Source organism: Xiphophorus maculatus, chromosome 2 (genome assembly GCF_002775205.1).
Source record: "Xiphophorus maculatus strain JP 163 A chromosome 2, X_maculatus-5.0-male, whole genome shotgun sequence".
Classification (NCBI taxonomy): domain Eukaryota; kingdom Metazoa; phylum Chordata; class Actinopteri; order Cyprinodontiformes; family Poeciliidae; genus Xiphophorus; species Xiphophorus maculatus.
In genome coordinates, this window is record NC_036444.1 from 2,134,813 (window position 1) to 2,161,071 (window position 26,259).

General features: G+C 38.5%; 1 protein-coding gene across 30 annotated transcripts in view; it reads right to left on the reverse strand.

Annotated features, from left to right (window-relative positions):
* The window catches only part of LOC102228008 (protein-methionine sulfoxide oxidase mical3a-like), a 95,338-nt gene that overhangs the window by 43,157 nt on the left and 25,922 nt on the right, over positions 1 to 26,259 (reverse strand). For 25 of the 30 annotated variants that reach the window (XM_023347945.1, XM_023348041.1, XM_023347987.1 and 22 more), the window contains 12 exons: positions 11,313 to 11,715; positions 9,276 to 9,483; positions 9,052 to 9,168; positions 8,837 to 8,938; positions 7,591 to 7,746; positions 6,508 to 6,608; positions 5,114 to 5,371; positions 4,365 to 4,480; positions 3,910 to 4,036; positions 3,044 to 3,137; positions 2,876 to 2,905; positions 2,242 to 2,389 (listed from right to left, as the gene is read on the reverse strand). In XM_023347945.1, the coding sequence (XP_023203713.1) occupies positions 2,242 to 2,389; positions 2,876 to 2,905; positions 3,044 to 3,137; positions 3,910 to 4,036; positions 4,365 to 4,480; positions 5,114 to 5,371; positions 6,508 to 6,608; positions 7,591 to 7,746; positions 8,837 to 8,938; positions 9,052 to 9,168; positions 9,276 to 9,483; positions 11,313 to 11,591 (1,736 nt within the window). In that variant the 5' untranslated portion in view covers positions 11,592 to 11,715. The remainder of the gene's footprint in view (positions 1 to 2,241; positions 2,390 to 2,875; positions 2,906 to 3,043; positions 3,138 to 3,909; positions 4,037 to 4,364; positions 4,481 to 5,113; positions 5,372 to 6,507; positions 6,609 to 7,590; positions 7,747 to 8,836; positions 8,939 to 9,051; positions 9,169 to 9,275; positions 9,484 to 11,312; positions 11,716 to 26,259) is intronic. The other 5 variants (XM_023347963.1, XM_023348097.1, XM_023348102.1 and 2 more) reach the window with 1 other exon arrangement.

Here is a 26,259-nt window from a genome sequence, read left to right on the forward strand (position 1 = left end):
TGATGTGGAAATGTTAGTTTTTATTATTATGTTTCTATTTAGGTTGAAGTTCCAACAACTGAATCAGAAAGAACCAGAAACCAAATCAAAGAAATCAAATAGATCAATTGAAAAAAACTCCTGTTGACTAAAATCATTGATGCTGACAGATTATTACTGTAGGCATAGCAACTCTAAAGCAGCATATCACATTTAAAACTGAAAAATAAAAATTAAGAATAACAAATGATTTTAGGTGGCAAAAAGATCTCAGTAAAATCCAAATTATGAAGGAAATTTAATCCCAGTTCCAGTGATATTATCTAAAAGGCAGATGTGAAGTTGCTCAGCAGGATTCTTCAGTTCTTTGGAACCGATTCCTTTTGTTTTCAAACCCACATCGTCCTGTTTTTAAGCCGTTTCACCTCACCGCTTCAATAAATGAGAAAACAAAGAGGATTTCTGTGTTCTTGTGACTGGAACGTTGAGGCAAAACAGTAAATGCTGTGGGCTGTAAACACAAAACAAGCAGCTCAAACTTCCAGAGAGCTGAAGGATCCTGCAGTTCTCAATGTTTTTACCAGATGATCTCATGATTTGCAACGAGATTTCAAACCAAAGTTTGGCTTCTCCAACCAAGCAGACCCTCTAACTTCTCATGTGGACGAGGTGCCAGGGAGTCTGGACTAATACAACCACTGACGACGCAGCATTTCTGCACTAACTGCTGTATACTTTGTGGAAAAGCCTTACTGTAAATGTCATCATACTTCAGCCTAAAATACTCTTAACATGCATCATCGATACATCTCAGCTCCAACATGAAGTCCATTTAAAACCATAAGCATCCGAACATCACATCAGGGAGAGAGTGAGACCTCCCTCTGAACCCTCTTTACATCCATCTTGTACATGAGAACGCACGAACGCGGTTCTCTTGAACCTCTGCTCATTGCTCCGTTCCTCCCATCATCTGGCCAATCCAACGCAGCCGAGCATTACTGTGTAAAGGTCAGGTAGGACGCAGCCACTAATAGCTTCTAATGTTAATTGCAGCATAACCTCCAGAGGGTAGTAAACCCCATTAGACACAGCGGATGGAAACTGCGCTGTTTATGGTGCGTGTGATGGTGAGCAGAGTGTTTATGCATCTAAAGGCTGCAGAGGAAGGTTTGGTTTGAGGAAGACTCCAGTAACAAACCCGGTGGGACTTCGTTAGCCATCAGTTTAAAACCAAAAGCCCTGCTGGGTGATAAAAACCGTTTACAAACACCATCACTGAAGGCTGAGCACCAGGCTAACCACATGCTTGGCCGTGTTTGCAACCAGGAATAGAAGAACAAACAGAGTGAGTGTTAAGCAGCTGACTGCAGGCTCCATCAGAGCAGGAAGCCAAACTACTTAACATACTACACAGAACAGAACAGAACAGCACAAAGGCATAATACTACGCCTCAAATTAGCTACGGAAAATAGCAGCTTATTAGCCTTTATGTTAAAGGGGAACACAGTGCCATTTCATAGAATAATCATGCAACTATATAAACTTCAGTTATTAAAAACTTAACTACATATAAAATATGACTTAAAGGAAATTTTACTTTGTAATTTAATGCCATGAAATTGGGTCTCTGTTTCTTTAAAAATTCATGCTCTTTCTGAAACTCCTCCTTCAGGAAGTCATCACGACATCGCTCCTCTTAATCCTTTAGCAAAGTTTTTTACTTTTCTGACAAGTAGCTCCTATAATGAGCTCAGGAGATCTGCAGTTCCACCAGATGTTTGCTAATTGCTGCTGGCTAGTCTGAAGGAGCCGAGTGGGGGAGGAGTGCTCTGTGAGGCGGAAGCTGCAGCTCTGAGGAGGAGCTGCGCCTCGAAGGCAGGGCTAGGTCCAACCAGGCGGTTTGCACAGGTTGCTACGGAGATTAAAGGATTTCTTAAATACGCATGAAGGAATCAAACAACACTACAGGTATGTTTGATGAGAGATTAACATTATAATATGATGCAAAACTCAAAAAAGTCAATTTCACATAATCCTGTCCCTTTAAAACTGGAAGTTTTTCAAATATGCATTTGGGAACATATTTTGCTATTTTGGACAGATCAGTAACACCAAATAATAATGCAGTGGTCATATAGCATAATTTATTCACTCCTCAGGGACCTTATTAATTAGTAAGTTTGTAACAGAACAGCAGAAGAAAAACAAATCTGCCATCTTTCTTTGTCACTCTGCAGGTTCTGACTCCTGCTACTCACATGAGATCGGGTCTGTATCGGTGAATGAGGGCGCACAGCGCCAAGCCGCTCTTCCACGACATGGTGAGGTCCGTCACGCTGACGTTCCTGTATCCTTCCGTCTGCCTCTGGCACCAGTTCAGCAGCTTACTGGATCGAGCAATGGATTCTGGGAAGAAAAGATCAAAAGATAACTAAATAAAATACTGGAGTTAAAGTAGCAGGTTGAGTGAATTTGAAGGATTAAAAATGGAAAGAAATGCAATCAGCACAACATCAGCAGAAAACAATCAACAACCAGCAGAAAAATCATACGAATATTGTCATCCGCAATCCTAAAGGTAGCGTTAGTATCGATCTTAAGAAACTCAAATTTACTGACTTAAGGGGAAATGGATGCAAACAAGAAGTTAGAGGTTGCAGATTTAAGAGGGAATCTTTAAAACAAGCTGCTGAATAAATCCAGGAAGACGGCAGCATATCTGGCCGGGTTAGTGAGTCATGAAAGGAAACATTTGCAACTCGTCCACAAGGTTCTCACATTCCACCATTACCTTCACATTTCTTTCTTTATGAATACAAAGCAGGGAGGGTTTAAAACTGTTAAAACTATTAGAAAACTTGAGGAACACCATGCATTCAGACTTTGTGTTACCTTGAAACTGTTTGTCAAGCAGGTAATTGTCTGGAGTGAAAATACAGTCATTCATTATTTCATTTAAACAAAGTGATGTCTCTCTTCAACACATTGTAGATCCACTGCTAATGTTCAGCTAATTAACATAACCCCAGAAAGGAAAATGGAAAGAGAAATAATACAAACCATTCCGGGCTAACTTCGGCGTCGACGAGTTGATCACATTCTCAATTTCAATTCGGATTTCCCTTCCTTCTCCCGTGTCAATGAGGTGTCGCACCTGCAGCATAAACACTGTTGTCAGACTGCAGACTGATGTTATTACAAAATGAAGTGAAGCTTTCGTCATTTTGTCACATGACAACCACAAAATTTAAAGAGAAACTAAATCCCAAATCAATCTTCTCTTGTAGATGAATGGTCTAGATTAGTTCTTTAATGTGCTATCTATGTTTCTGTGCACACTGCCATATTTTCATTTAAACTTGTTTAGTTCTGCATTATTTTGACTCAGACAATCTCAGCGCCCTCTATGGGTCGAACAGTGTCTACTGCAGTTGAATTTTCCTACTGGTCACAACAGCATAGCTTGGTTGATATCTACATCACACAGTTCGGGTATGAAACCATCTCACTCAGACACACGCCCCCTGGTGGTGAGTCAGAAATAGGATTATCGAGTGCAGCGAACGTTTCTCAGCTTTGTACATGTAAGATTCATTACAATGGAGATTTTCTGTTGTTCGATGATTTTTTTGTTTTTTTTAATTGCTAAAGGAAGTTATGCAGAAGACGATTTTAATTTTGGGTACCAAATAGAAAAAATTCTACTCCAAAATTATCATCTGCTCTGTTTTTGACTTTCACATAAAGTGCCAATGAAGTACATGTAATTTTATGGTTCTAACATAACAAAATGTGATAAACTTCTAGGAGCTGCTACTGTAGGTCATCATGCTGAAAACATCATGAGAAATGTTTTTCAGAGCTGATTTTCTGCCTGAATGGAAAAACCAAAATTATCCTTGTGGTTTGTGAACAGTCAGACTCACCTGACTGGGCCTGAGGAAGTTCAGGCTGATGTTGGGGTAGCGTGTGGTCGGATCCACGCTGTACTGACTGAAGTTCTTACTGACATTTTCCGGTGTTGTCTGAGGCAGAAGCCGGTATATGCTCTCCCTAAAAAACAGAGCAACACAGTGAGCTATCCTGCCCTGTACTGGACCGGCTCATCTCAGTCCATTAACAAACCATTAAAGCACAGCAAACAGACATGCTGCACGACTGGGGAGCCACATTCAGGCCGTATCAGAGCTTCTTATCCCATTAGTACTCAGAGGTGGGACTGAAGCTTTAAATCACAAGCGGGTACAGTTCCTAGTAAAGCACTTAGAGATAAAAGCGTGTATCTGAAGAGGCGGCTTAGGAATGTGGATCTGTGTGTAAATCTGAACGCAGGAACAATGTGAATCTTGGCACATGTGTACGAGTGTTTCCACATCCGCACCTCTCGGCCAGAACCTCCAGAGGAGTTTTTCCCTGCGCCCAGCTCTTCACCATCCAGCCGGAGTCCATGGCTGCCAGGAAACCGCGCGCAATACCGGTGCCCATGGGCCAGAACGGCTGCAGAGAAAAGCACATTCATTTACCTAATATGGTCACAGCGCAGGAGAGGGAATTAAAACTGTCCTACAGGATTTCACTATTGATTTTTAGGTTTTCTTCCAATCAAATCACTGATTTTTGGGGTTATACTTTAGAAAATTTGGCAAGAAATTTTCTGTGATATTTTGTCCTCATCAAACATCTTTAAAAGATTTTAAAAATGACCAGACAGATTATCAGAAATATTTTGCACTTATGTATGATGCTAAATGTGACTTTTTGTAATTCGCCATAGAAGAATCAATTATGCTACCTGTAGGTGGGAGTTAGCAAACCTAATGTTTTTGACTATTTTTGACGAAAATTTGCAATAAAGTTAGAATTATGCAGTAACATGAAAAAATACAGGGATCTATTGATTTTGCTTGAATTTCAAAACTGGAGTAATTCGAAGATATACATTTTATTTATTTGTTATTTATTTATGGTAATGAATTTCTAAAACAGTTCAATGATGTAATATTTTTCAGATTTTATGGTGACCAAAGGAGCTTTTCATAAAAGGTATTTTACAATTCCTCTACCAGCTGCTCTTGTGGTTATATTTGATTATAATTGTAATTGAACAATTAGAAAACAATCGGTTCTCACCTCCAAAAGGCTGTCGCCCACTAGCGCCACCAGCAGCTTGTGGCCGTTGCGCTGGCGGACCATGGCGGCATTCTCCGAGGCGTACATGCATGTGAAGTCAAACATGGCGACATCGGGCTGGCCGTAGTGGTTGATGGCGAAGTCCAGGGTGGGCAGCTGGTGGTTGGTGGAGAAATCTGCAGCTTCACGCGCGTAGGACAGCAAGGCAGCCTGGTCTACGTTAGCCCTGGACAGGAGCAGCTCAGTGTCTGCATAGTCCTGCAGGACAACAACAGAGACAAAACGGGGAAACTTAACAACAGCAATCAGAGGGGTAAAGATTCAGACGCCTTTTTGTTTCCATTTTTCCATTGTTTCCCAATTTTGAGCAAACATTTGAAAGGTCGCAACTAAGAAAATGCGAATTAGGCGTGTTTCCATCTCTTAGTTTGGAGTTAACCAAATTACAAAAAGCGTAATATTCATCTGATGTGGAGATTACACAGGGCTGCAATAAACAGGAAGTAGAGGCTGCAAAATAGCATATACCGGTACTACACCCTGCAGAAAAGTGGAGAGAGCTGGATTTTTGGATTTTGAAATTTATCTAAATTTTGTGCCTACCAGCACTACATCAGAACTTATCCATCTAACATGTTGGTTTAGTGCTTTAACTCTTTTTTTTTTTAGAAAAGCCAAAAAACAATCACCAGCTTTCTTTAAAACATTTTTTTTTATAAAACTGAGGAAGTCATTTTGAATTTTTGGCATTTCCATCAACCGTTTCTAATGCAATACATGAAAATGTGCATGTAGAGCATGGCTATATTATGCATTAAGATGATATTTTAGGCTTTAATAGGTTTGCTGATAGGCTAACTCCTTTTATAAATATTAGATTAAAATGGGGTAGAAATCACAACAAAATGCAATGAAGTTTGGGAAAAAACGTGAAATATTCTGAATGTGTGAAAACCTTTTCAGGTAACAGTGCAGAATGCAACTTTTTCATAACTCAGATAATCATTTAAAGAGACCCAAACATCCTGACTCAGCCTTTAAAAAAACTGAACCAACTGTAAGGAGTTCTTCCATAACACACAGCAGCATTATGTGTTCACATGACGGCGGGCATTTAAAGAGTCTTTCCTGTTTCCTGAGGAAAGTGCCCAGAGAAAGGAAGCCACCGTCTACAGTGAAGACATCAGCAGTCAGCGAGCTGCTGAACCCTGTTGGCTCGGTTTGGCCATTAGACCACCGCTTGGCGAAGTCACACAAAGAAGAAAAAAAAGACAAAATAATGAAAGAGAGCCACAGGAGTGACATGTTTCTGACTGGGATTGTTTCTGCGTGTTCGCAGCTTTCATACTGGGTACAGAGGAGCAGAAAGAGACTCCAGCGCTTTGATCACTCACATGCAGAATAACTCCTTTCTCCAGCAGGCTCTGTTTTTTGGCAGTCATCACAAAGTAATGTGTGTCATCCTTGTAATACACAATGTTTTCCAGGTCAATACCTAAAAAGAGAAGAAGAAAAAAGATGGATTGACAGAAACAGAACACAATTCTTCTCCCTGCTGCCAAGGCTGCCAGTCCTGTCGTCATTTCAGGACCGGAGCAGCAATTATGGGATTCAGAGCGCCAAGGACATTGTCTAGTCAGCAATAAAACAGCAGCAAGGCTGGCAACTCTAACAAAACCCAGAATTATTCAAACTATTATAACATTTTTATTGATATCAATTTTTTTGCATGCGCTGCTTCCATAATAAGTGATTTATAAAATGAACGCCTATATCATCCTGATCTCTATTATAATACACTCATTATCATTGAGAACATTAGTTTTATTCTAGCCTTTGCAATGAAATAGTTCCAATAATTTTCTAATGATGCAAATTTTTACTCAAATTAATTTGTTAACCCTAAATAAAATCCAGAGTGACAAATAGTATTGTCACAATAACAAATTTTCCTGGACGATATATTGTCTCAGTAATTATTGATAATTGTTAATTTTGTTGTTTTGAGACCAACTCATCATAGTCCAAAAACATTTTTTCAGAAATAGTGTGTTTCCATTAAGCAAATTTAGTTTCGTAATTCCAGTTTGCACAATTAATGGTCAATAGAAACGCAGATTTTGATTTTTGTCACTACAGAGAAAAGCTACAAGTATTCATCTGCTTGATGAAGATTCTAATTTCAGCGTTTTCAGATTGAATACTAATAAACTGAATATAAATTAAATGTTAATATATCAATTATAGAAACTGATGGGTAAAACTAGATTATCACAGAATTTCTTTGTTGTTTGCCAAAATGACAGACAATGAAAAAGTCTAAGTCACCGTTTTACATGTAGAACTGGTTTCTACTAAAATGTGGAGCTGTATTACAGGATTACAGAAACCTGCAAGATTTATTCCTCCAACTTTCACTCCAAACTTCGGTTTCAAGCGAAATGTCCGCAGAAACTAAGCAGCTGCCTGTCAGTCACCTGTTGCCTCCCTGAGATCTTGAAAGAACTTCTGGTTGAAGATGAAGGCCACGCCGCTGATCTCCTCCACCTTCGCCTCCGCCGTTGTGTTCCTGTTGATGAAGTTGGCGGTGATGGCGATGGCGAGCTTCCCCCGGAACTCCTTCCGTCGAAATCCTGCAGAAACAGAGGAGTGGATCGGTTCAGCAGCCGTGGCTAACGGACCCGAACGGTTACATTTCAGAAGGAAAACATACCACCAGCTAGAGCAATTCACAAACAATATCTGGTTTCAGAACGCTTAAATGTTACCAGATGTTCTGTTTCCGGACAATGTAAACAGTTCCCAGCTTTTCACGCCGTATGCATGTATTTTACTGTAAGTGAATAGCTCAAGCGGAGGACATGGGTTCTTTTTATGGAGTCAGTACTCAGTAAAGGCTCAGCACTCAGACAGAAAACAAACAGCCACCTCAACCGTTCCTGTTCTCTTGTTGCAGGACAGCAAACACGCTGGGAAGTTTAATGTAGCAGCTCAACACAAACATGTAGATGCGCACAAGCGCTCATGAGGAGCAGAGTGAGGTCAGCTGTCCATCTGCAGCTGTAAACCAGTGACATCATAATCACTGATGACCTACGAGTCGGAGAGGGAACAACAAACAGCTCTGTTTGCTGTGTTTACTTAAAGGGGACATATCAGGCAAAATCCACTTATTTAACACTTTTGATATGCTTTTTGTATACTTTGAGTCTCCAGAAGTACAAAAAGGTTGAATTTAGTCTTCTGATGCTGCACTGATCTCATTGTATTCAGTTTGGGTCATATTTTCAGTCTGTTCAGGTCTCTCTATTCTCTATTACATATTTTGAATTATAACGTCAGTAGTTGCTGCAGAACCTCTAAATGAGATCTTGGACTTTATGCTAATCACCATTTTTATCATCCAAGTTAAAGGTTGCAGAAGCTACTAACAGATAAGTCAAACTGTTCGGTTGTTGGGGGGGTCATTCCACCGTCCCAGCAGTGCCTGCTGCTTTGTGACATTATATTAGGAAGGCTTTTAAAATGGCTCATTTTCCTGACACCAAAAAAATACTTATTGCCAAGAAACAGCTAAATGCTTGGGCTGTTTTTAGAAGCAGTATAAACCCAAGTGGAAGTACAAAAATGTGGAAAATGTGAAATTTGCATAATAGGTCCTTTTAGTGGAAGACAAAATTGCAGTACTAATGCTTTTCCTCCAGTCTGTGCATGCAGACTTGCCTGGTAGTGTGTTCCTCCTTCCATCTGCTCCAATGATGACATCGAACTCCAACTCGCTGACAGGGTGTGTCCTGGGGTGGACCTCAGCCCTCCAGCCTATCCCTGAGAACAAACAGCGTGTAATCAGATTGAAATGCATCCGCAGCGCCAGGCTTACAGCAACCCAGAGATATTTGCTTGATGAAACCGATACAAAGCAGCAGTTTGAGTCTTACTCTCACTCTCCTGGTCATCAGGCGGCTCGATAAGTCCCTTGAACTCTACGTTGACATGGATCTCGATCCCCAGCAGGAGGGCCATTTTGAGCAGCATTAGCTGAAGCTGACGAATACCTAAAACCCACAGAGAGAAAAAACAGTGTGGATTAATCTGAGCAGGCACCAGTGTCTTCATGCATGGCTCTGAGGGAAACAAGAGCTGGAGTATCAAATGCACTCACTGATATGATCGATAGCACCAGCGCAGAACTTCCCATAGAACTTCTTGGCCCCAAGGCCTCTGAGGTCGTGGATGGTGAAGGGCCAAAGGTGCAGCACGTTGTTTCTGGAGAAGGCATCCCTCTTCTCCAGGAGCACCACTCTGGCCCCCAGGAAAGCCAGCTCGATGGCAGTCCGTAAACCACATGGCCCCGCACCGATGATCAGACACTGAGGAGACGGGGAGCAAATTTACTGAGACGTCTGTGATTAACGGGCAACAAAATCCATCCACCTGGATCCATAAATAAATAGAGCTTATAGTGATACAGATTACACGGATTGGCTGTTAATTTTTCAATTTAGTGATGAATGCTAAATGAAATGGCAAAAAGAAACCATAAAATTTAAACAAAAACATTTGAAAAAACTTGCAGGAAATTTGCAGCAACTGTTCAATCAAAACAACAGCTGAGAAACCTGCTATCAGTTACAATATTTAACAGACTGAAAATATTGAGGCGCTCACCAGCTTAAATTACACAGAATGTCAAATACATTTCATAACACTGCTTATATCAAATAAAGTCAAGTAAAAAAGGAAACATTCAAAGTCAAATGTAGATTGGATTCAAATACACAATTCAAAGTTACAGCTAGTTTTTTAAATGAGAAAACTCTTTTGTAATTTTGACAGCGCTAAGACCCGCCTCCTGGTTCTGATTGGTTGTTTTGACCAAGCAGAGTTTTACTATAGATGACAGTAGGACCACATGGAGGAGGCAGGGAAGCTTCAATATGTCTCATGTTATAATGTCATGACATGGTGAAAGTTTTAATATATATGTAAAAAATAAAACTTAAAGTTATCGCCGAACCCAGAGTTGTTCATCCCTGAAAAAGGCTGCTCCACTAGGTGATAAGTTTAATTATTTTTCAGGTTATTTGCTCAGCTACCTGACTGTCACGCTCATACCGCTGATTGCTGTCAGTTGAGGCTTGCTTTAACTGCTCCAGGTGTCCCTTTTATTCAGCGCAGTGAGCCTCAATAACTCACCATTCTCCATCAGAGGCTTGGTGTTTAAGTGTCATATTAAATTATTTGTGATGATACATCTTGATGTGCTCACACAACAAGGCATTTTTCTATCACATGTATTGCAAGATGCAAACTGGACATCATTCTGTAACTGAAGGTATTAATTCAGAGGGACAGAAGACTGAAGATTAGAAATAAATTATACACAGGAGGACTAACAATATCTTAATAAATGGATCAAAATTTGTGATTATAATGCAACAGAAAGAAAAAGATCAAATAAATACTTCTGCGAGGCAATATTCTCTTCATATTTTCCAGTATTATTGCTGGTGATTTATTAAAAGTGACCTTTCACACTTCCCTGAACAAGCACAAGACAGCTTCATTAAATTTTTTCACTTAATGAGATTTTAGCCTGCTCCGTTCTGCCTATTTTCAGCTGTTTTAGGGCCTTTGTCACTTTAAATTCAAATAAGCTACTGTATAATATACAACTGCACATCTTTGAGAAACAGAAGTGGAGCCTCCTGCACAACCAATAGGAATGCAGCAAGTTGTTTCTGGCTGGTAAGTAAACTATTGAACACTTGTCTTTTCCAGCAGTCATTGTACAGCACATACAGTAGTAAAACCAGATGATGAAATGTGCCAGAGCTCAACTCGGGACTTAACATTTGGGAGGTTTTTCAAACAAACATTAACCTATTGCCAAAACACAGCTAGTTTTTTTTTACTTAAGCGCTTGAGTTGTTTTTAGAAATAGTTTAGACCCAAATGCAAGTAGAAAAACGTGCAAAGTTTGTATTTTCATAATACATCCCTTTTAACATAAGCTAATGTTCTGAAATATGACAAATAAAAAATGTTTGAGTGAAACTGTCTTCTCATCCAAAGCATGTTGCCCCGTCTCTGTGATCTGATTGGTAAACATGAGCATCTAATGATACGAGACTCTGCCTCAGGAACGTCCTGCTGCAGCTTTACAGGAACGATCACGTTTCCGGAGGTTCAGGCTCACCTTTGTGTTGGCACAGGCACGTCCCTTCTTGTACTCCTTCTGGCAGGCCCTCTTGTCTAACTTCACCCAGAGAGCCTTTGCCTTCCAGTAGTTAAGTTTGGACTTGAGCTTGTGATAGAAGATCCTGTGCTCACTGGGCTTCACCTCCAGGCGCTCACACAGCTCCTGGAAGGCCTTCAGGGTGCCTTTACATGTCGTCGCCTGGACAAAGTTGTCGAACAGAACATGAGACTGGTTGGCCCCATCTCCTCCAGTTGCACCGACACCTCCATCACCCATGGTCCAGACCCGCAGGGGGCCGTGAGGGCTCTTCACCCCCACCTGAGGCAGGGGCCCAGCCCCAGCTGTGAACCAGCTTCCCTCTGGTGGAGGGCTTTAACTCCCAGCCCCCAGCATCTTCATTCTGAAAGACACACAGACAGGATAAAAAAAAAGAGCTAAGAAAAGTTCGGTTTGTTGCAACCAGTAGCCTCATATTTTAGAGTAACAGAGTTTTCTCTGTAGTACCCAGAATGCATCACTGTAGAACGACAGTAAACGGTTTAAACCTTCTTGATGCAGAAGTTAGTAAAACTCAACTATAAAACTGAAACAATGAGTGAAAGGTCGATTCCAAACAATCACTTCCTGAGCGCAAACTGTACAAGAAGGTGAGAAAAAATTTGACTCCATTTAAGATGACATGCTGTAAAAAAGGTTTTGTAATTGACATATGGTTCATATCAATTTAGCGCATTAGCACTAGTTTCTGCCAGATAGCATGGTGGTAAAGTCATTTAGCATTAGCAAAACTAATGTTAATAATTAGCACTTTAGTGTTAGATCAACTACATATTTAGCTAGTGGTGTCCACCATCACTTACTAAAACTATTACTTTGCTTAGCTATGGTTAGGATTAGGGTTACATACATTTTCAATACCTTACAACCATGAAACTTGTGTTTCAACTCATTATCAGATTAGCAGCATCCTAAACTGTCCAAAGAGTTTAGGTTTAATATTTTTTTCTGTGTATATGACATTAATTTTGTATTCTGAATTCACGAGGTGGAAAAGATACATTTACAAGAAAACTCACTATTTTCAAGTTCAGTGGTCTTTAAAATGAGATATTAGACACTGATGCTACAGAAAGCTAAACATGAAGTACACAGACCAGTCAAAATGACTCCAAACAGAATTTAAACACCAAATTTTCAGCTCAACACCAAAAACAAACACATCCAAGAAGCAAAAGGCTGAAAACTACATTTACAGTGTTCTTTCCCGTTGGAAGCATTTAAACGTGCAACAACATGCTGCAGTTAATTCTCATGTTTTAACTTTTTATTCCTCATGGGGGCAAGACCATTCATGTTCTCTGGCATGTGTGGCTTTGCTGATACATCTGGAACGTCTCGTTGGATTTTCTGTCTGAGTGTCTGACAGGAAAAATGCATCAATACAGCATTTAAATGTCAGCTTTACTCCACAGTTAAACCAGAACAAAAGCGGAACAACAATGCAGAGAGAATGAAGGGAGAGAAAACATGAGAAAACCACGTCAGGTTGATCTGTGTTTAAAACCAGCAGCAGCTCTGCTTTGGCTTCAGTCCCTCAGGGATGAAATGCAGAAACTCGTCCGGCTTGTTTGAAGTTCATAATGGTTTTTAAAAAATGCATTGTTTCACCACAACTGTGATGTGTGATCATCAAAAAATATATAAGAGCTTTACTGATTAAAATGAGCATAAATTTGGATTAAAAAAATCCAGAATATCTGCTCATTTTTAGAAAAAGTTGGATAAAAGAGGAGAAAAATTATGCAACTCTCTAGTTAGGATGTAAAAATCAGTAAAGAAATTCAAAACACAAAACCACTAGTGATACAAAATTATTAAATTATTTTTAAAGGAAAACCCACTGACTTTAAAACTCGTATAAATTGGAAACACACTTCAGATTTCAACCTAATTTAAAGTTATCAAAATACTGATCTGAAAATAATCTTTATGATTTAATCCTCTGTGCTCTCCTCATGAGTTTGACATGCAAAGTCCAGCATGCTGAGGTAATTTATGAACATAGTCGAAGTCCTGGCTGCAAAAGGTGTTGAAAAGAAGGCGGGTACAAAGGTCAGATGAGTGCAGTGGTCAGAAGGATGAGAATGAAAATATATGCACTAAATGTCAACTTGATGCTTCGTTTCTTCTTTAAAATCCTTTTATTAGTGCATTAAAAAAAAAAAAAAAACAGGCTTCCAATAGGGGAGGAGGAAGCAAATAATGACAAAATGACCTAAACTTTTACACACCATCAGGTCCAAAAACCAAAGATCTTAAATCTAAAATATCAAACAGTGAATTTCCCACATAAAAGCAACGTACGTCCATCAGGAAGCAGCCATTACAAAATATCTGATGGGCTTCCCTCCCTCTGTTTATTCCTCATTGCCTTAATTGATTTTATTTTGTCACCTCTGTCTGGTCACCTTAGTTCATTTTATTGTTTGTCTCCAAGAGTTTTATGTATGTCTGCATATTCTTAATCACCATAAAGCACTTTGTGTTACATTTGACTGCACAAACAGACTCTATAAAAAAAACGTTGTATTGATAAATCTGAAGACGCGGTGAGTAGAAATGCTTTTGAATGATTTGGGTGAGCTGGTTGCTCATTCTGAGCACCTGAAGGAACTGAAGATGTTTCTCAGGCAGGTTGTTGTGTTGTAATGATGATGCTCCTGAGTCAGACATTAACGACAACAAAGGTGACCTGTAATTTGAAAAATAAAAGCCTCCTGCGATGGGAGCACACTTACAACAGGAGAGGGGCGTCAAGCTTTTCTGTCCTAAAAACGTCAGCAATAAAAGAAGAAATCTCTTTTGTTAGATCCAGATTTCCCTCTGTAAACGGCAGGATTTCACACATCCCAATGATTCTCCCAGGAATTACACACATCCATGTCATCCTTCACACACAGCAGCTGCCCCCTCCTCTGTATGCAAACACACACACAGAGAATGCCTCTAGTTTTGTTGGCTGAATTACATCATCCATCTACATCACCACCTAAAAATAGATCTGGAGATTAGGCCACGAGGCTGCACGTTTCACATGGCCGCTTCTGAGTCACAAGCTGCACAAACCAGACATTCAACAGATATTCTATGCAGATATTACCATGCAAATAAATTTACAGATGACTGCGTTTTGACCTGATTTGATCTTTTACTTTTTTAGGGTGTTCATATTTTTCCTTCTATTTCAGATTTCTGCTGTTTCTTTCTTTCCCTTGATTCTAATATAAGCTACAAACCTAAAAAGTTTGAGATGAAATAACAAAACACTACATTAAGTTATATGAAAAAATAATTTTACAGCAGAAAATTAATTCATCATTTGCATTGTCACATTAATGTCCTGAACAGTTCAAATCTGGACCTTTCTGGGACGGTAATAAGGGATGAACCAATATAATAATTACCAATAACGATATCCAAAATCAATACTGCTTCTATGACTCATGACCAATATTTATCAATATCATACCATATTTTTTTCAGAAACTTCCCAGACCATGTAAAAACAAACAAACCGCCTACATTGTTTCTCTGCTTCATTTTAGAGCTGCAACTAATAATTATTTTAATAATTGATCAATCTGATGACTAATTGATTAAATGGATTTTAAAAAATGGCACATGATGCATATTTTTCATTCAGCCACTAAAACTTTTTTTTATGTATAATGTTAGAAATACATTAACACGTTAAAAATAAATAAGAATATAAACCGGGTGAAGCTAAAGCTGCCACTCGAGGAGTTTTGGGTGGAACATATTTACAGACAAAAAAGTTTTTTATTTTAAATGCAAAATTTTTGTTCAGTGTTTTTGGTTTAATTGCTGCTTTGACTATGTTCTTTCAAGAAATGGCTTTTTTGTCTGAATATATCAGTGAACTCTTATTTGATAACTAAACTAGTTAACAATTATTTCAACAATTGATTCATCACAATTAATCAAACTAATCCGATTAATCGTTTGAGCCCTAAACACTCTAGAACCCTGTACTAAATCAGTATCATGGTCATATGATCAACCTCTTCCTGAAACATAACACACAAAGATGGAACAATCATCGGTTGTTCATATTGGCCCAGTTTATATATGTCGGGCTGATACCAGTATTCTAGAAGGTGACCAACATCAGCTGATACCAATGCATGATACATTGTGTGTCTGTAGTAATGATGCTTAACCTGTCAACTTTGACCTCAGTTTCTGTCTCTGACACTCAGGAAGAAGTGATATAGACAGAGAATATTCCCACACTGTTAGATTTAAAACCAAACTATCAGTTAACATGGGCTGGCATAGTTTTTGGCTCTGATCCTGCTAGTTAATGAGCACCTTAAGAACCCACTCATCATGACAGAGGCTGAGAATTACAGTAGCACCATAACACCAATTACAGAGCAATGTACCAACAGGTGTGGCCTCCTCTTGGACAGCAGGTAGGCTGTAAAAACATCAGAGTCGTTAATAACTCTCACTTCCTGTTACTGGCGGGTCATTCTGTGTGGCTCAGTTAAAACAAACCATATGGCAGATTTTAGGTTGTTACTGTAAATGAAAAATGCTACACACATAGCACTTTTTTTCTTTACCAGAAATTTGGTTCATGTTTAATTTTTGAGCCTTAAGATGAATCATCAACCGAAAGAAAAACATTGTATGTAAACGGAGTTAAAGTACTCACACACCTAAAGTCAACAGAGGGATTAAGCTTACACCAAATGTGACAAACACGTCTGGACTAGATCATTCACCGTCTATCATTATAAAACAAATCAATTATCTAAACAAAAATTAGAATTCTGTTATTTTACCTTCCAGTTAGTCCAAAAGGGATGCACCAATATAACAATCTGGACTAATATCAATAGTATTGCTTTTATAGCCAATAACTAATAATCTGCATCAGTATCACCAGCTACATTTTCATAGACCATAAAATTGCACAAATTGAAATTACAAAAATAAATTCAGCTTCATGGAAACATGCCAATTTCGCATAAACTCACCTTTATTGATAAAAGGCACATTTCTATTAGACCAAATGAGTACCATTGTCTGATACATTGTATAAATTGTACCATTTATCATTTATTGTAAAAAATGTATCAGGATAAGAATTTTGATTTATTGTTGTCTCAAAAATTGTCTATTAATCATGTAAAGATGTTATTTCTATAATTTTCTCCACTGTTTATTCCACAAGAATATCAATAAATATCTGCTAATTTGAAAATATGACTAAATAAAATTATTGTGTGCAGCTTAGTGATATAAAGAACCAGGATTTGATTGAGAATCAGAGAACGAACTAAAACATGGAGGACAGCTTCTCTCCAGGACTCACTTTGGACACCAGACTTTCAGCAGTTGCGACTTTTGACTTCAAGCTGAGTGCAAACATTTGGCAGAAATGAAGTTAGCTTCTGGCAGAAGCGTCTCAGGACCATCTGGCCTTTGAATCACTGCAGCTCACAGCTGAACACTTCAAAAATTGAGGAAGACTCCCTCCAATCAGCATGGAAGTCTGCGCAGCCCTGTGGCCTCCACTGTTCGAGTCGTTTCAAAAACTGACATATTAATGCTCAGCAGTCTGAAAACATGTTTTCAGTCAAATGAATCACTTCATTTGGTTCCCCTGGGAACTGAAGCTCAGAAAGTGCAAGAAGCATCCGGTACATGTGTTACGTGTTTTCATCTTTCTGTTTGACTAATACAAATGAAACACGGAAAGTTAAGCTTAAGTCTTTTTTCAAAAGTGAATATCTGAGACTATATTTGTATAATGTCCTGATCTTTAAAAGATGCAACATGCAGTTTTCATTAGGGGTGCACCAATTTATTGGCCAGCTGATTTATCGGTGCCGATTTCCTTCATTTTGGGAGATCGGTGATCGGCCGATTTTTACATGTGAAGCCAATCTTATACACTGATCTTATCTACCCTGTCAAAGAATCAACCGCTGTCCTCTTTTGCTCTCCAGTGAGAAAGGTTTGACTGACAGACCAGCTCACAAAGTTATGTCTACACATTTACAATTAATAATAGTTACCCCACTGTTGCCAACTCAACAACTTTCTTGCTATATTGAGCAACATTTCATAAAAAATTGGTATCGGCCAAAATCGGAATTGGCAGGTTAAGTTTTTTAAAAGGTCGTTTATCAGCCAGAAAACTGCAAACGGTGCACCCCCAGTTTTCATGATGCTGATTGTTGCCTAATGTTCTCATAGCAGCCAGATGTCTGACTGTGTCGTATTTAGTTAATAGTGTGACCGATCACACAATTTCAACAAATTACAAATTTCAGATTTCAGTGACAAATTGGAATTCGTCTTCCTATGGGAACGTAGCTTAAGAAACCGACATTAAATTACTCACAGCTGCACTCTTTACTAATTAAGTGGCTTCTGAAGTCAGTGAGTGGTTAGTTTTATTTAGTTGTGCCATAGTAGCGGGGGTTGAACATGCAACACTTTTCAGATTTTTATTCACAGAAAAATTTCTGTATCTTTAACTTTTCCCTTTTAAATCACGCACTGCTTCATGTGAGTCTATCACAATAAATTCAGTCAAAATTTACAATATATCCTCTTCCAATACCGACCAGTATTGATCCAAAAAGTAAAACTGGGAAAATATTATTAAAATGAATATTAATAACATATTCATTTTCACCTTGTTCACAATAAATCTTAATGAAATACAATGAATGTTCTGGCTGCGAGGCAACAAAGATGAGGAACAGCTGGAGAGGTGGTTAAATGTTTGTAAGCCAACGCAGGTCGAAGCCAGTTTCTTCACATTAGCTTGTGTTTTTTTCACAACATAGAGATTGTTATTTTAATACAAAAAAGTAAAGACAGAGAATTTCATTTCTCTTTAAAATGCATTGAAGTAGAAAAACTAAGCAAATCAAACTGGATTCTCAGCATCTCCAATAAAATCCTGTGTTTGCATTTGGGATCTTCAAACTCCTGCTGACCTTCTTAAAATATACCTCATATAAAAGGCTAACATCACCGCAGGGGAGACGGGCTCCAAGATCAATACTGGATCATTTCTACTTACTTCTGCTCCCAAGACAATCCGGTCCAACCCAAAAGAAACAGGTCCTGACTCGGACCGGGCCTCGTTTCATCTCCAAGTCTAACGAGCTGCATCAAGCCCCTGCTGAGCATGACGGCGTATTTAACATGGACCAGCTCCTGAAGACAGGCCCCAGAGGGACAAGCATGCAGATGACAAAGAGTCTTTCTATTGAAATTCTTCTCAGTTAAAGCTTCAACTCCACTCGCTTGAATGTCAATCCTGATTAACAGGCTTCCTGCCAGAACCTGCAGCAGCTAATTCACATTAGAAACTTTCTAAAACGTCTTTTCTTCTAGATCTATCACATGCAATGCAGCCATAAACACTGAATCTCTACAACACAGCACCACATAAAAACCTCCAGTGTTTCTTTAATATTTGGTTATCTGACGTTCATTTGAATTTTGCTATGCTTTGGTTCTATTCATCACAGAGAAAAGGATGTGTAAACTGAGATTATAAAGCAACACAAACAAGACTCCAAGTATTAGTCATAGCCCATGTATTAGTCATACATGGGCTAGGATGAGGTAAAAAGCTTTAAAATAGGAATATAATTTATGTTCCACAACGGAGAAATTTCAGTTTAACATTAACAAAGTGACAGGCAACAGCAGCAAATAGAATCAAACAAAGATAGAATATAAAAAATCATTACAAAAAACAGAATAATAAAGAATAAAATACTGTACAGTAAAAGCAAAATTTCAACATAAATAGCATTCAGTTTTTTATTACTGCATGCTCCATTTAGGAGGAATGTGCAGCTAAGTTGGTTAAATAAAAGATGCTATCATAATTGAGGTTTACTTGAAACATTGACTAAATAATACTAAAGTTGCATTCAGATCAGTTCTAGGTGAAGACCTGAAAAGATTTAAATGAGAAAATATCAAGGTAAAAATAACACACCCAGTCCTGACACAGCAGATCATTCCACAGACTTCATCTCAGTATACGTACATTATCTAAGACCGGGCACAGCGTCAAAGACAGGACAAAGCTAGATGTTCCATAAAATCCCCTTCAGCTCCTCATGGTTAGACTGGACGATAGAAAACCTCATCAGTCAGCTGCATGTTAGACACACAAAGCCTCACCCACTGTATGCTTCAGTTCTGGCATGCAATGATAAAACTACAGTACAACTAATGACTGCATCAACACACAGTTGCTTTAACAACACTAAAGGTTTGGAATTAAACCTTTAGCAACAAGGCAATTCAAAGACTCTGCTGTTTATTTTTTTTGGAATTAACTGAGATATTAAATATGTGGCTAAGAGTCAACATTACAAGTTGTGATAACACACCTTTCACCTGCCAGAGCTCATGACTGTTTACAAACATGATAAGGAAACATTGGATATACGTATGTGTTAGTTTTATTCATATTTTTGATTTAAAAAGGAATAGTCATAGATAAATGAAGTAAAAACAGCTAAACTAGTTTAGGTATATCCGATTTGCATATTGTTTACATAAGTGAAACATTCTGGGACATTTTCTCTTCGGATTTGTCATATGAAACAATTTTAGGATCCAATATAATCTGATAAGGTCAAAGTGCATGCAGGCTGCTTTGCAAAGCCTTGATGGGACATGCAACAGCAAACCATCACAAGGTCTAATCCTGTGTCATGAAGACTTGCTCTCTCTAATCTCAGAGAACGGGCGCGGCTGTGAGCAGGTCTGATGGTAAACAAGTAGCGTGTTTGTGTAGACAAGTGAAGCGCTAGTCTGACCTTTTAACCAAGGTTTAAAAATCCACCACATCTGGATACTTACAGCCTGTTAAACAACTGCAGGACTCAGGAAGGCCAGGATGACAAACTGACCGAACTAATGGGAACAAAATATTTATGGCATTTTCAAGAAAGAAAACAAAAAGTAAATCAATATAAAACACTGTTAAAGCTTTTACTTTCTCCTGGTGTATCTGAACTTCTGCTAAAAATTGAAATAAAATCCTATTTATCTTCAGCTGTCGTTACTTGTAGAACTCCAAATGTCTCAGTAGTCAATTTAAGAAGAAACCTTCAAGCAGGAATCTGGACCTGTTCTGCTTCGTTGTGTGTTATGTAAGGGCTGATCTGGAACGGGTGTTGAAGCTGACGCTGAGCCTCAGAGGAAGGGGGTCACAGAACAGAGTTTATGAATAAATATCAGTTCTGTACACGCAGCAAAGATCGATTAGTGGCAGAAACAAACTATTTTCAGCCTAATTTGCCTTGACCAGTCACCGGCTGGAAAGTCAGTCAGTGAACGCACCACACCAGGGAAGGCAGGTTTATTTGTACAACACATTTTAGCAACAAGACAATTCAAAGAGTTTTACACTATGAAAACAAAGCAAAAGAAACATTGCAGTAACAAAACATAGGAAAGGGAAAATAAAGTTGGACTACAGACCAGAAATAATGATGTTCCAGTTAGTGTTATGAACAGACAGTCTGTCAAAGTACTGCAGGAATCAGTGAGCTAAAAATTGGTTTTTAGCCTCGAGTTAGTGGAACTCAGAGTCTCAGCAGTTTTCCCAATGTTTATCCCAGATTACAGGATAAAAACTGAATGCTGCTTCTCCATGTTTGATTCTGGGAATGCAGAGCAGACCAGAACCAGAAGACCCGAGAAGTCTGGAAGGCTGATACAACAACAGGTCTTTAATGTATTTTGATGCTAAGCCAATCAGTGATTAATACACACAGATGAGTTTCTCTAGATCCTTCTGGGACCTTAGTCCTTTAATCCCAGAAATATTATTCTGGTGAGAGAAGGCCAACTTTGTAACTGTCTTTATGTGTCTCTGAAGGGACAGGTCAGTGTCTATTGCTACACCCAGATTTCAGTCTGATCTCTAGTTTCTATCTGTAATAACTGAAACTGCCTCTTTCAGGTCCGAAGATAATGACTTCAGTTTTATTTCTGTTCAGCTGGAGAAAGCTACGGCGCCTCCACATCGAACAAAATGCTTTAGTTTTGTTTGATAACTAAAATCAGTTTGATTGTGTGACTGAAACATTTGCTGTCAATTAGTGATAAGCTGAATTGAATCCTCAACAACAAACACATGGAGACTTGTGTTTTCATGACACTACCCACACTAACTGCACTAATCACCAGTTCAATAATTTAGCTTTAAAATATTTGTTACAAACCTGTTTTACAGTGTCTGCCCTCTCACACAGGAGAGCCATCACCTCTGCTCAGAACTGGTTAAAACAGACAAACAGGTCCAGAGATCTGATTACAGGACATCCGAACTTGGTCGCAAAATTCTTGAAAAACTCATAAAGGACGAGTTAGCAGAAAAAAATGCAACATAACACAGATTTTATTTCTATCTAAATGTTTAAAGAATCAAGTAATATATTAAAATATGTCACATGTCAGTAGTGTATAAAAAACAAGTGTGACCTTCCTTGCTTGAATCTTCTTCCTCTTTCCTAGACCCAGTGAGCAGCAGAGGGAGGCCAGCCGGCCGGCCTTCAGTGTGAGAACAGAGCGACTGCAGCAGGAAGGTAATCCAACACTGATACAGAGCTGCAGAGCATGCTGATAAGATTTACTGAAGAACGAATGAAAGTAGATTCCTCCTAAACTATGCTTTAATCCCTGTCACTTATTACAAGATGCAGGCGGGAGTCAAATCATACCCGACAGGTGGAGTACAGATCATGTTTAAACACTTGATGAAAACTTGCTTGGCTTGAATTCATGTTTCAGTAAATAAATATAAAGGATGGGTTAGAGAGGTCGGTTAACAGGAAGCAAGAGGAGAATGGAAACTCACAGAAGCCGAGTCTCAGAGTAATTCCTGTATTTTACTGTAATATTTAGATAAGGATTGTTACCATGAGAAATGTAACAAGATGCCATAATCACCTACATTTTTACTTTATTTGACAGTTTTTCTTTCTATGCTTATTGGAGCCATGTGTATTTGATAAAGTAAAACACATAACCTTTTCTCTTCTATCATCCCAATGACCCAACCAGCCTCTGAGCATTTTACTCACTAATGTATACAGTGGACTAGTGGTGCACCGAATTTTCTGGCCAATTATCCATCTTTAAAAAACCTCACCTGTCGATAACGATTTCGTCCAATACTGACGTTTATTTTTTTTCTACATGCTAAATACAAAGTTGCTCAGTTGGAAACAGTGGGGTGACTATTGTTACTACAGCAAGAAGTGTTATGTTGCTTCTTTAGATTTGCTACAACATAAAGAAGAAACCAGATAAACGTTTGTTCACTTTGACTTAAAGAAAACGCCTTGATGATCATTATTTACTATGATTGTGATCATTTATGGCTGCACTACCAAACCTGCCTTGATGAGAATCCCAGGTAGTTGCAGTGAGAGAACGCTGGGATCTGATAGCGGTAATTCAGACTTCAGCCCTCAATATTAAAACAGAAAGAAAAACTCTCCAGAGAGTTTGGTTTTGACTTTTTTTTGGAAAAGAACCATAACTGGGCTTGTTTCTCCATCACTCCTGCCAGAGAAGAATTTGTGACTTGTTCACATAGGCAGATAACGAGGACTTTAAGCTCCTCCAAAGACAAGCGCAGAGAATGTGAAATATGATGTGGTCTTCGGGGAGAAAAGGCCCGGCTTGCTTTGGTTCAGCACCAGCAGATCCTGCCTGAAAAGCACAGGATGTTTTAAACGGGCATGAAATGAAGACAAATTGGTTTCAACAGACTAATCATGCTGCTGCAGCTGCTGCTAGGTAACACCCTGGCTGCTCAGAATAGCACAGCTCATGCAGTAATGATGTTTTGGTTATTGTGTGGACTTCTAAACAGGCTTGACTTTTCACAGGTTTATTGAACCTCAAAAAGGAGCGTGTAGATTACCTATTCCAATAAACTACAGCTCATAACTAATGAAGGGTCGCCTGTGGGATATTTTTAAGCACGTTTTTATTCTTTCAACGCAGAGGTACAGCTGAATTTATGTTTCAATAACAATAAACTTTAGTTGATGATGTTTATCTGTTTGATCTTCTTTTGTTTCTTTAGGAGCATCAATAAAAAAACATTTTTGAAAATATTCATGCATACAATTATTGTGTATGCATAAATATAAATCAAAATTATTTTATTAGTTTGTCTTCATTTATTCTTTGAAGTGCAACTGTGTTTGAGAGGCATTATCCGATTTATGGCAAAAGAGACGGTTATGAATTTTAAACACTTTATTTAAAAAGAACAGAAAGAGGAGGAGAACGGCCTGGAATCAAATCTTTTCAGTTCAATTCAAAATTTATTTTATTGTTATTGCAATAAATAACCTAAATAATAATAAATAACCTATAAAATACCTATATAAATACTGTCTGACTGACTGCAGGTGAAATTCAAACGATTAATTGGATTAATCATGGTGAATCGATTACTAAAATAACTGTCATCTATAGTAATTGACAAATCGTTAGCTGAAGTAATTAAGCCAAAGCTGCACAAAAAAATTATACATTTTGCAATTGAGATTAAAAAAAAATGTAAAAGCTGTTCTTTTTCTGTAAATATGTTCTATTCCTCTAGTGGCAGTTTTAGCTTCATCTGGTTTAAATTCTGAACAGAAATATCCTCAAAAAGTATTTCTTTAGCTCCATATTCATCCTTTGATGCTAATAATCAAGCATTTATTAATGGAATTCAATTTTATTGCATTTTAGTTAATAAAATGTTTATTTTCCTCTTAAAAATTAACTATTTTTTTTATTTGCATTCTTATGCATTTTTTAATATCGTATCACATTAGCTTAAGTGATACAATGAAAAATCTGCATTTTGTGCAATCTTTTTATCCAATTAATCGATAGAATAATTGACTCAGTTCACAGGGACAGTTCTTTTCCTCTGAATAGACTCCAACCAGCTCGCTGCCACCTTACTCACTTTGTAGGTGAGAACCAAACATCACATCAAACAGAAAATGAGAAGCTGAAGTTTTCTTCAGACGCTTTAGATAAAACTCCGTCGTTCATTCAGGAAAGTAAATCTCCTGCTGAGCTGAAACGTTCCAAGGGTCAGCAGACTCCCAACACGTCAACAATCTCATTGGCCTGAGCTCAGGAATGCATCTGTCATACTGACCCACTTCTGACCTCAAAGGTGCAACCAACTGCCAAGTCTTTAATTCACTGCCCAGACGGGGAAAAAACAAAACAAATTTTAAAAAAAAGAAAATCACTAAACCAGATGAACCGAGGTCATCTAGTGACTCTCACACATACTTTACTGTCAGTCGTCATGTTACTGTCTGACTGGCTGCAGGTAGAATTCAACCATCTCTCATTGTTCTAGCAAACAGGACACAGAACCGGATCTTTTCACGTGGGCTGAAATAATTAATTAATTATGATTAATTGATTATGATTACCGTCATAATCGTTGTTAACTGGAGAATACAGACTCTAAAACATAAAAGAACAGCAACCTCAGACCAGTTTTAAATCAAAACTGTGCAAAGAATATTTATGTTTTCCATTTAAGATAAAATAAAAATAAAAAACTTTGTAAATCTGTTCAAGCCAGAACTGCTGAAGTGGCAGTTTTAGCTTCACCTGGTTGGAATTCTGTTAAAATAAAAATATCAAAAATATATCCTGTTAAGCATGTTTTGCTATGTAAATTTTAATCTGTGAACTGAAAAGTTCTTTCTGCATGTTAAGATGTTTTTTTTATTTTAGCTGATATGCTTCCTTTGCTACAAATTATGTTATTACATTTTACGTAATGAATGTTTATTTTTGCTCATGTATCTTTCATATTGTATAAAATAAGATTAAGTAGTTAAATGAATGTGCAGAATTGTCAGACCAATTGATTACTGTCATAACCGTTAGTTGCAGCTTTAATTTTTACATCTTTTATCTTGTTAAGGAAAAGTTAGCAACCTGAGCAGCATCCTGATGTCCTCCTTCACTCTGACTCCTCCCTGAGGAACACCATGACCTCCTCCTGAACACTACTCAGCTAAAAGCAAACCAGGGCAATTGCACCTTGATTTATTTTTATTTCCGGTAATCGTCTGCTGAGGAACTTTAACCTCGCACAGTTAACAGCGTGCCATTAGCATGCTGGTACCCACAGCTCTCCTTTTAAGGGCTTACAGAAGCCCAGACCGGCTAGGAACCGTTAGCTACACATCAGCAGGAGGAACCGCCACAGACGGCTGTTACTGGAAACACAGCAGCAGCTGATTTCAGACGACTTCCTTCCAACTAGGCTTTTCATCTAGCGGCCACTTCCAGATCCATGAGGCCGTGTAGGGCGACGGAGAGGCACAGTAAAGAAGGGACGAACGTCTCCCCTCTGAGAGACGGCCTGCCTCGTCCTCTGCAAGCTGCTTCCAACACCTACACACCAAGGCAGGCCTTTTATTTAAGTTATTCAGTTGTTAGTATAGGACAGAAGGTATAATCAGGTTGTGAAAGAACAAGAGTTTCACAAGATAACAGGAAGGCTGAATGGTAAGCAGCAAAGTAAGTCCGTCTGTTACGGAAAGTCCTGGAAGGCTTGGAAGTTTCAGATTTCAGGTAAAGATGTGACTTTTCCAGGGAACAAACATGGAGGCTGCTGATGGTTTTAATTAGGGGCGTTCCAAAAATAGATTCACGTTTATCACGACTCTCATTTACTACAACTCAGAATAGATACAAACATAAAACAATTTAAAACTTTTGTAACAGGGTGGGATGGTCTGACGTTGCCATGGAGACGGTACTGGAATATACTAATGTCCGGAAAGTACCACAACAAAGAGAAAACTACAAA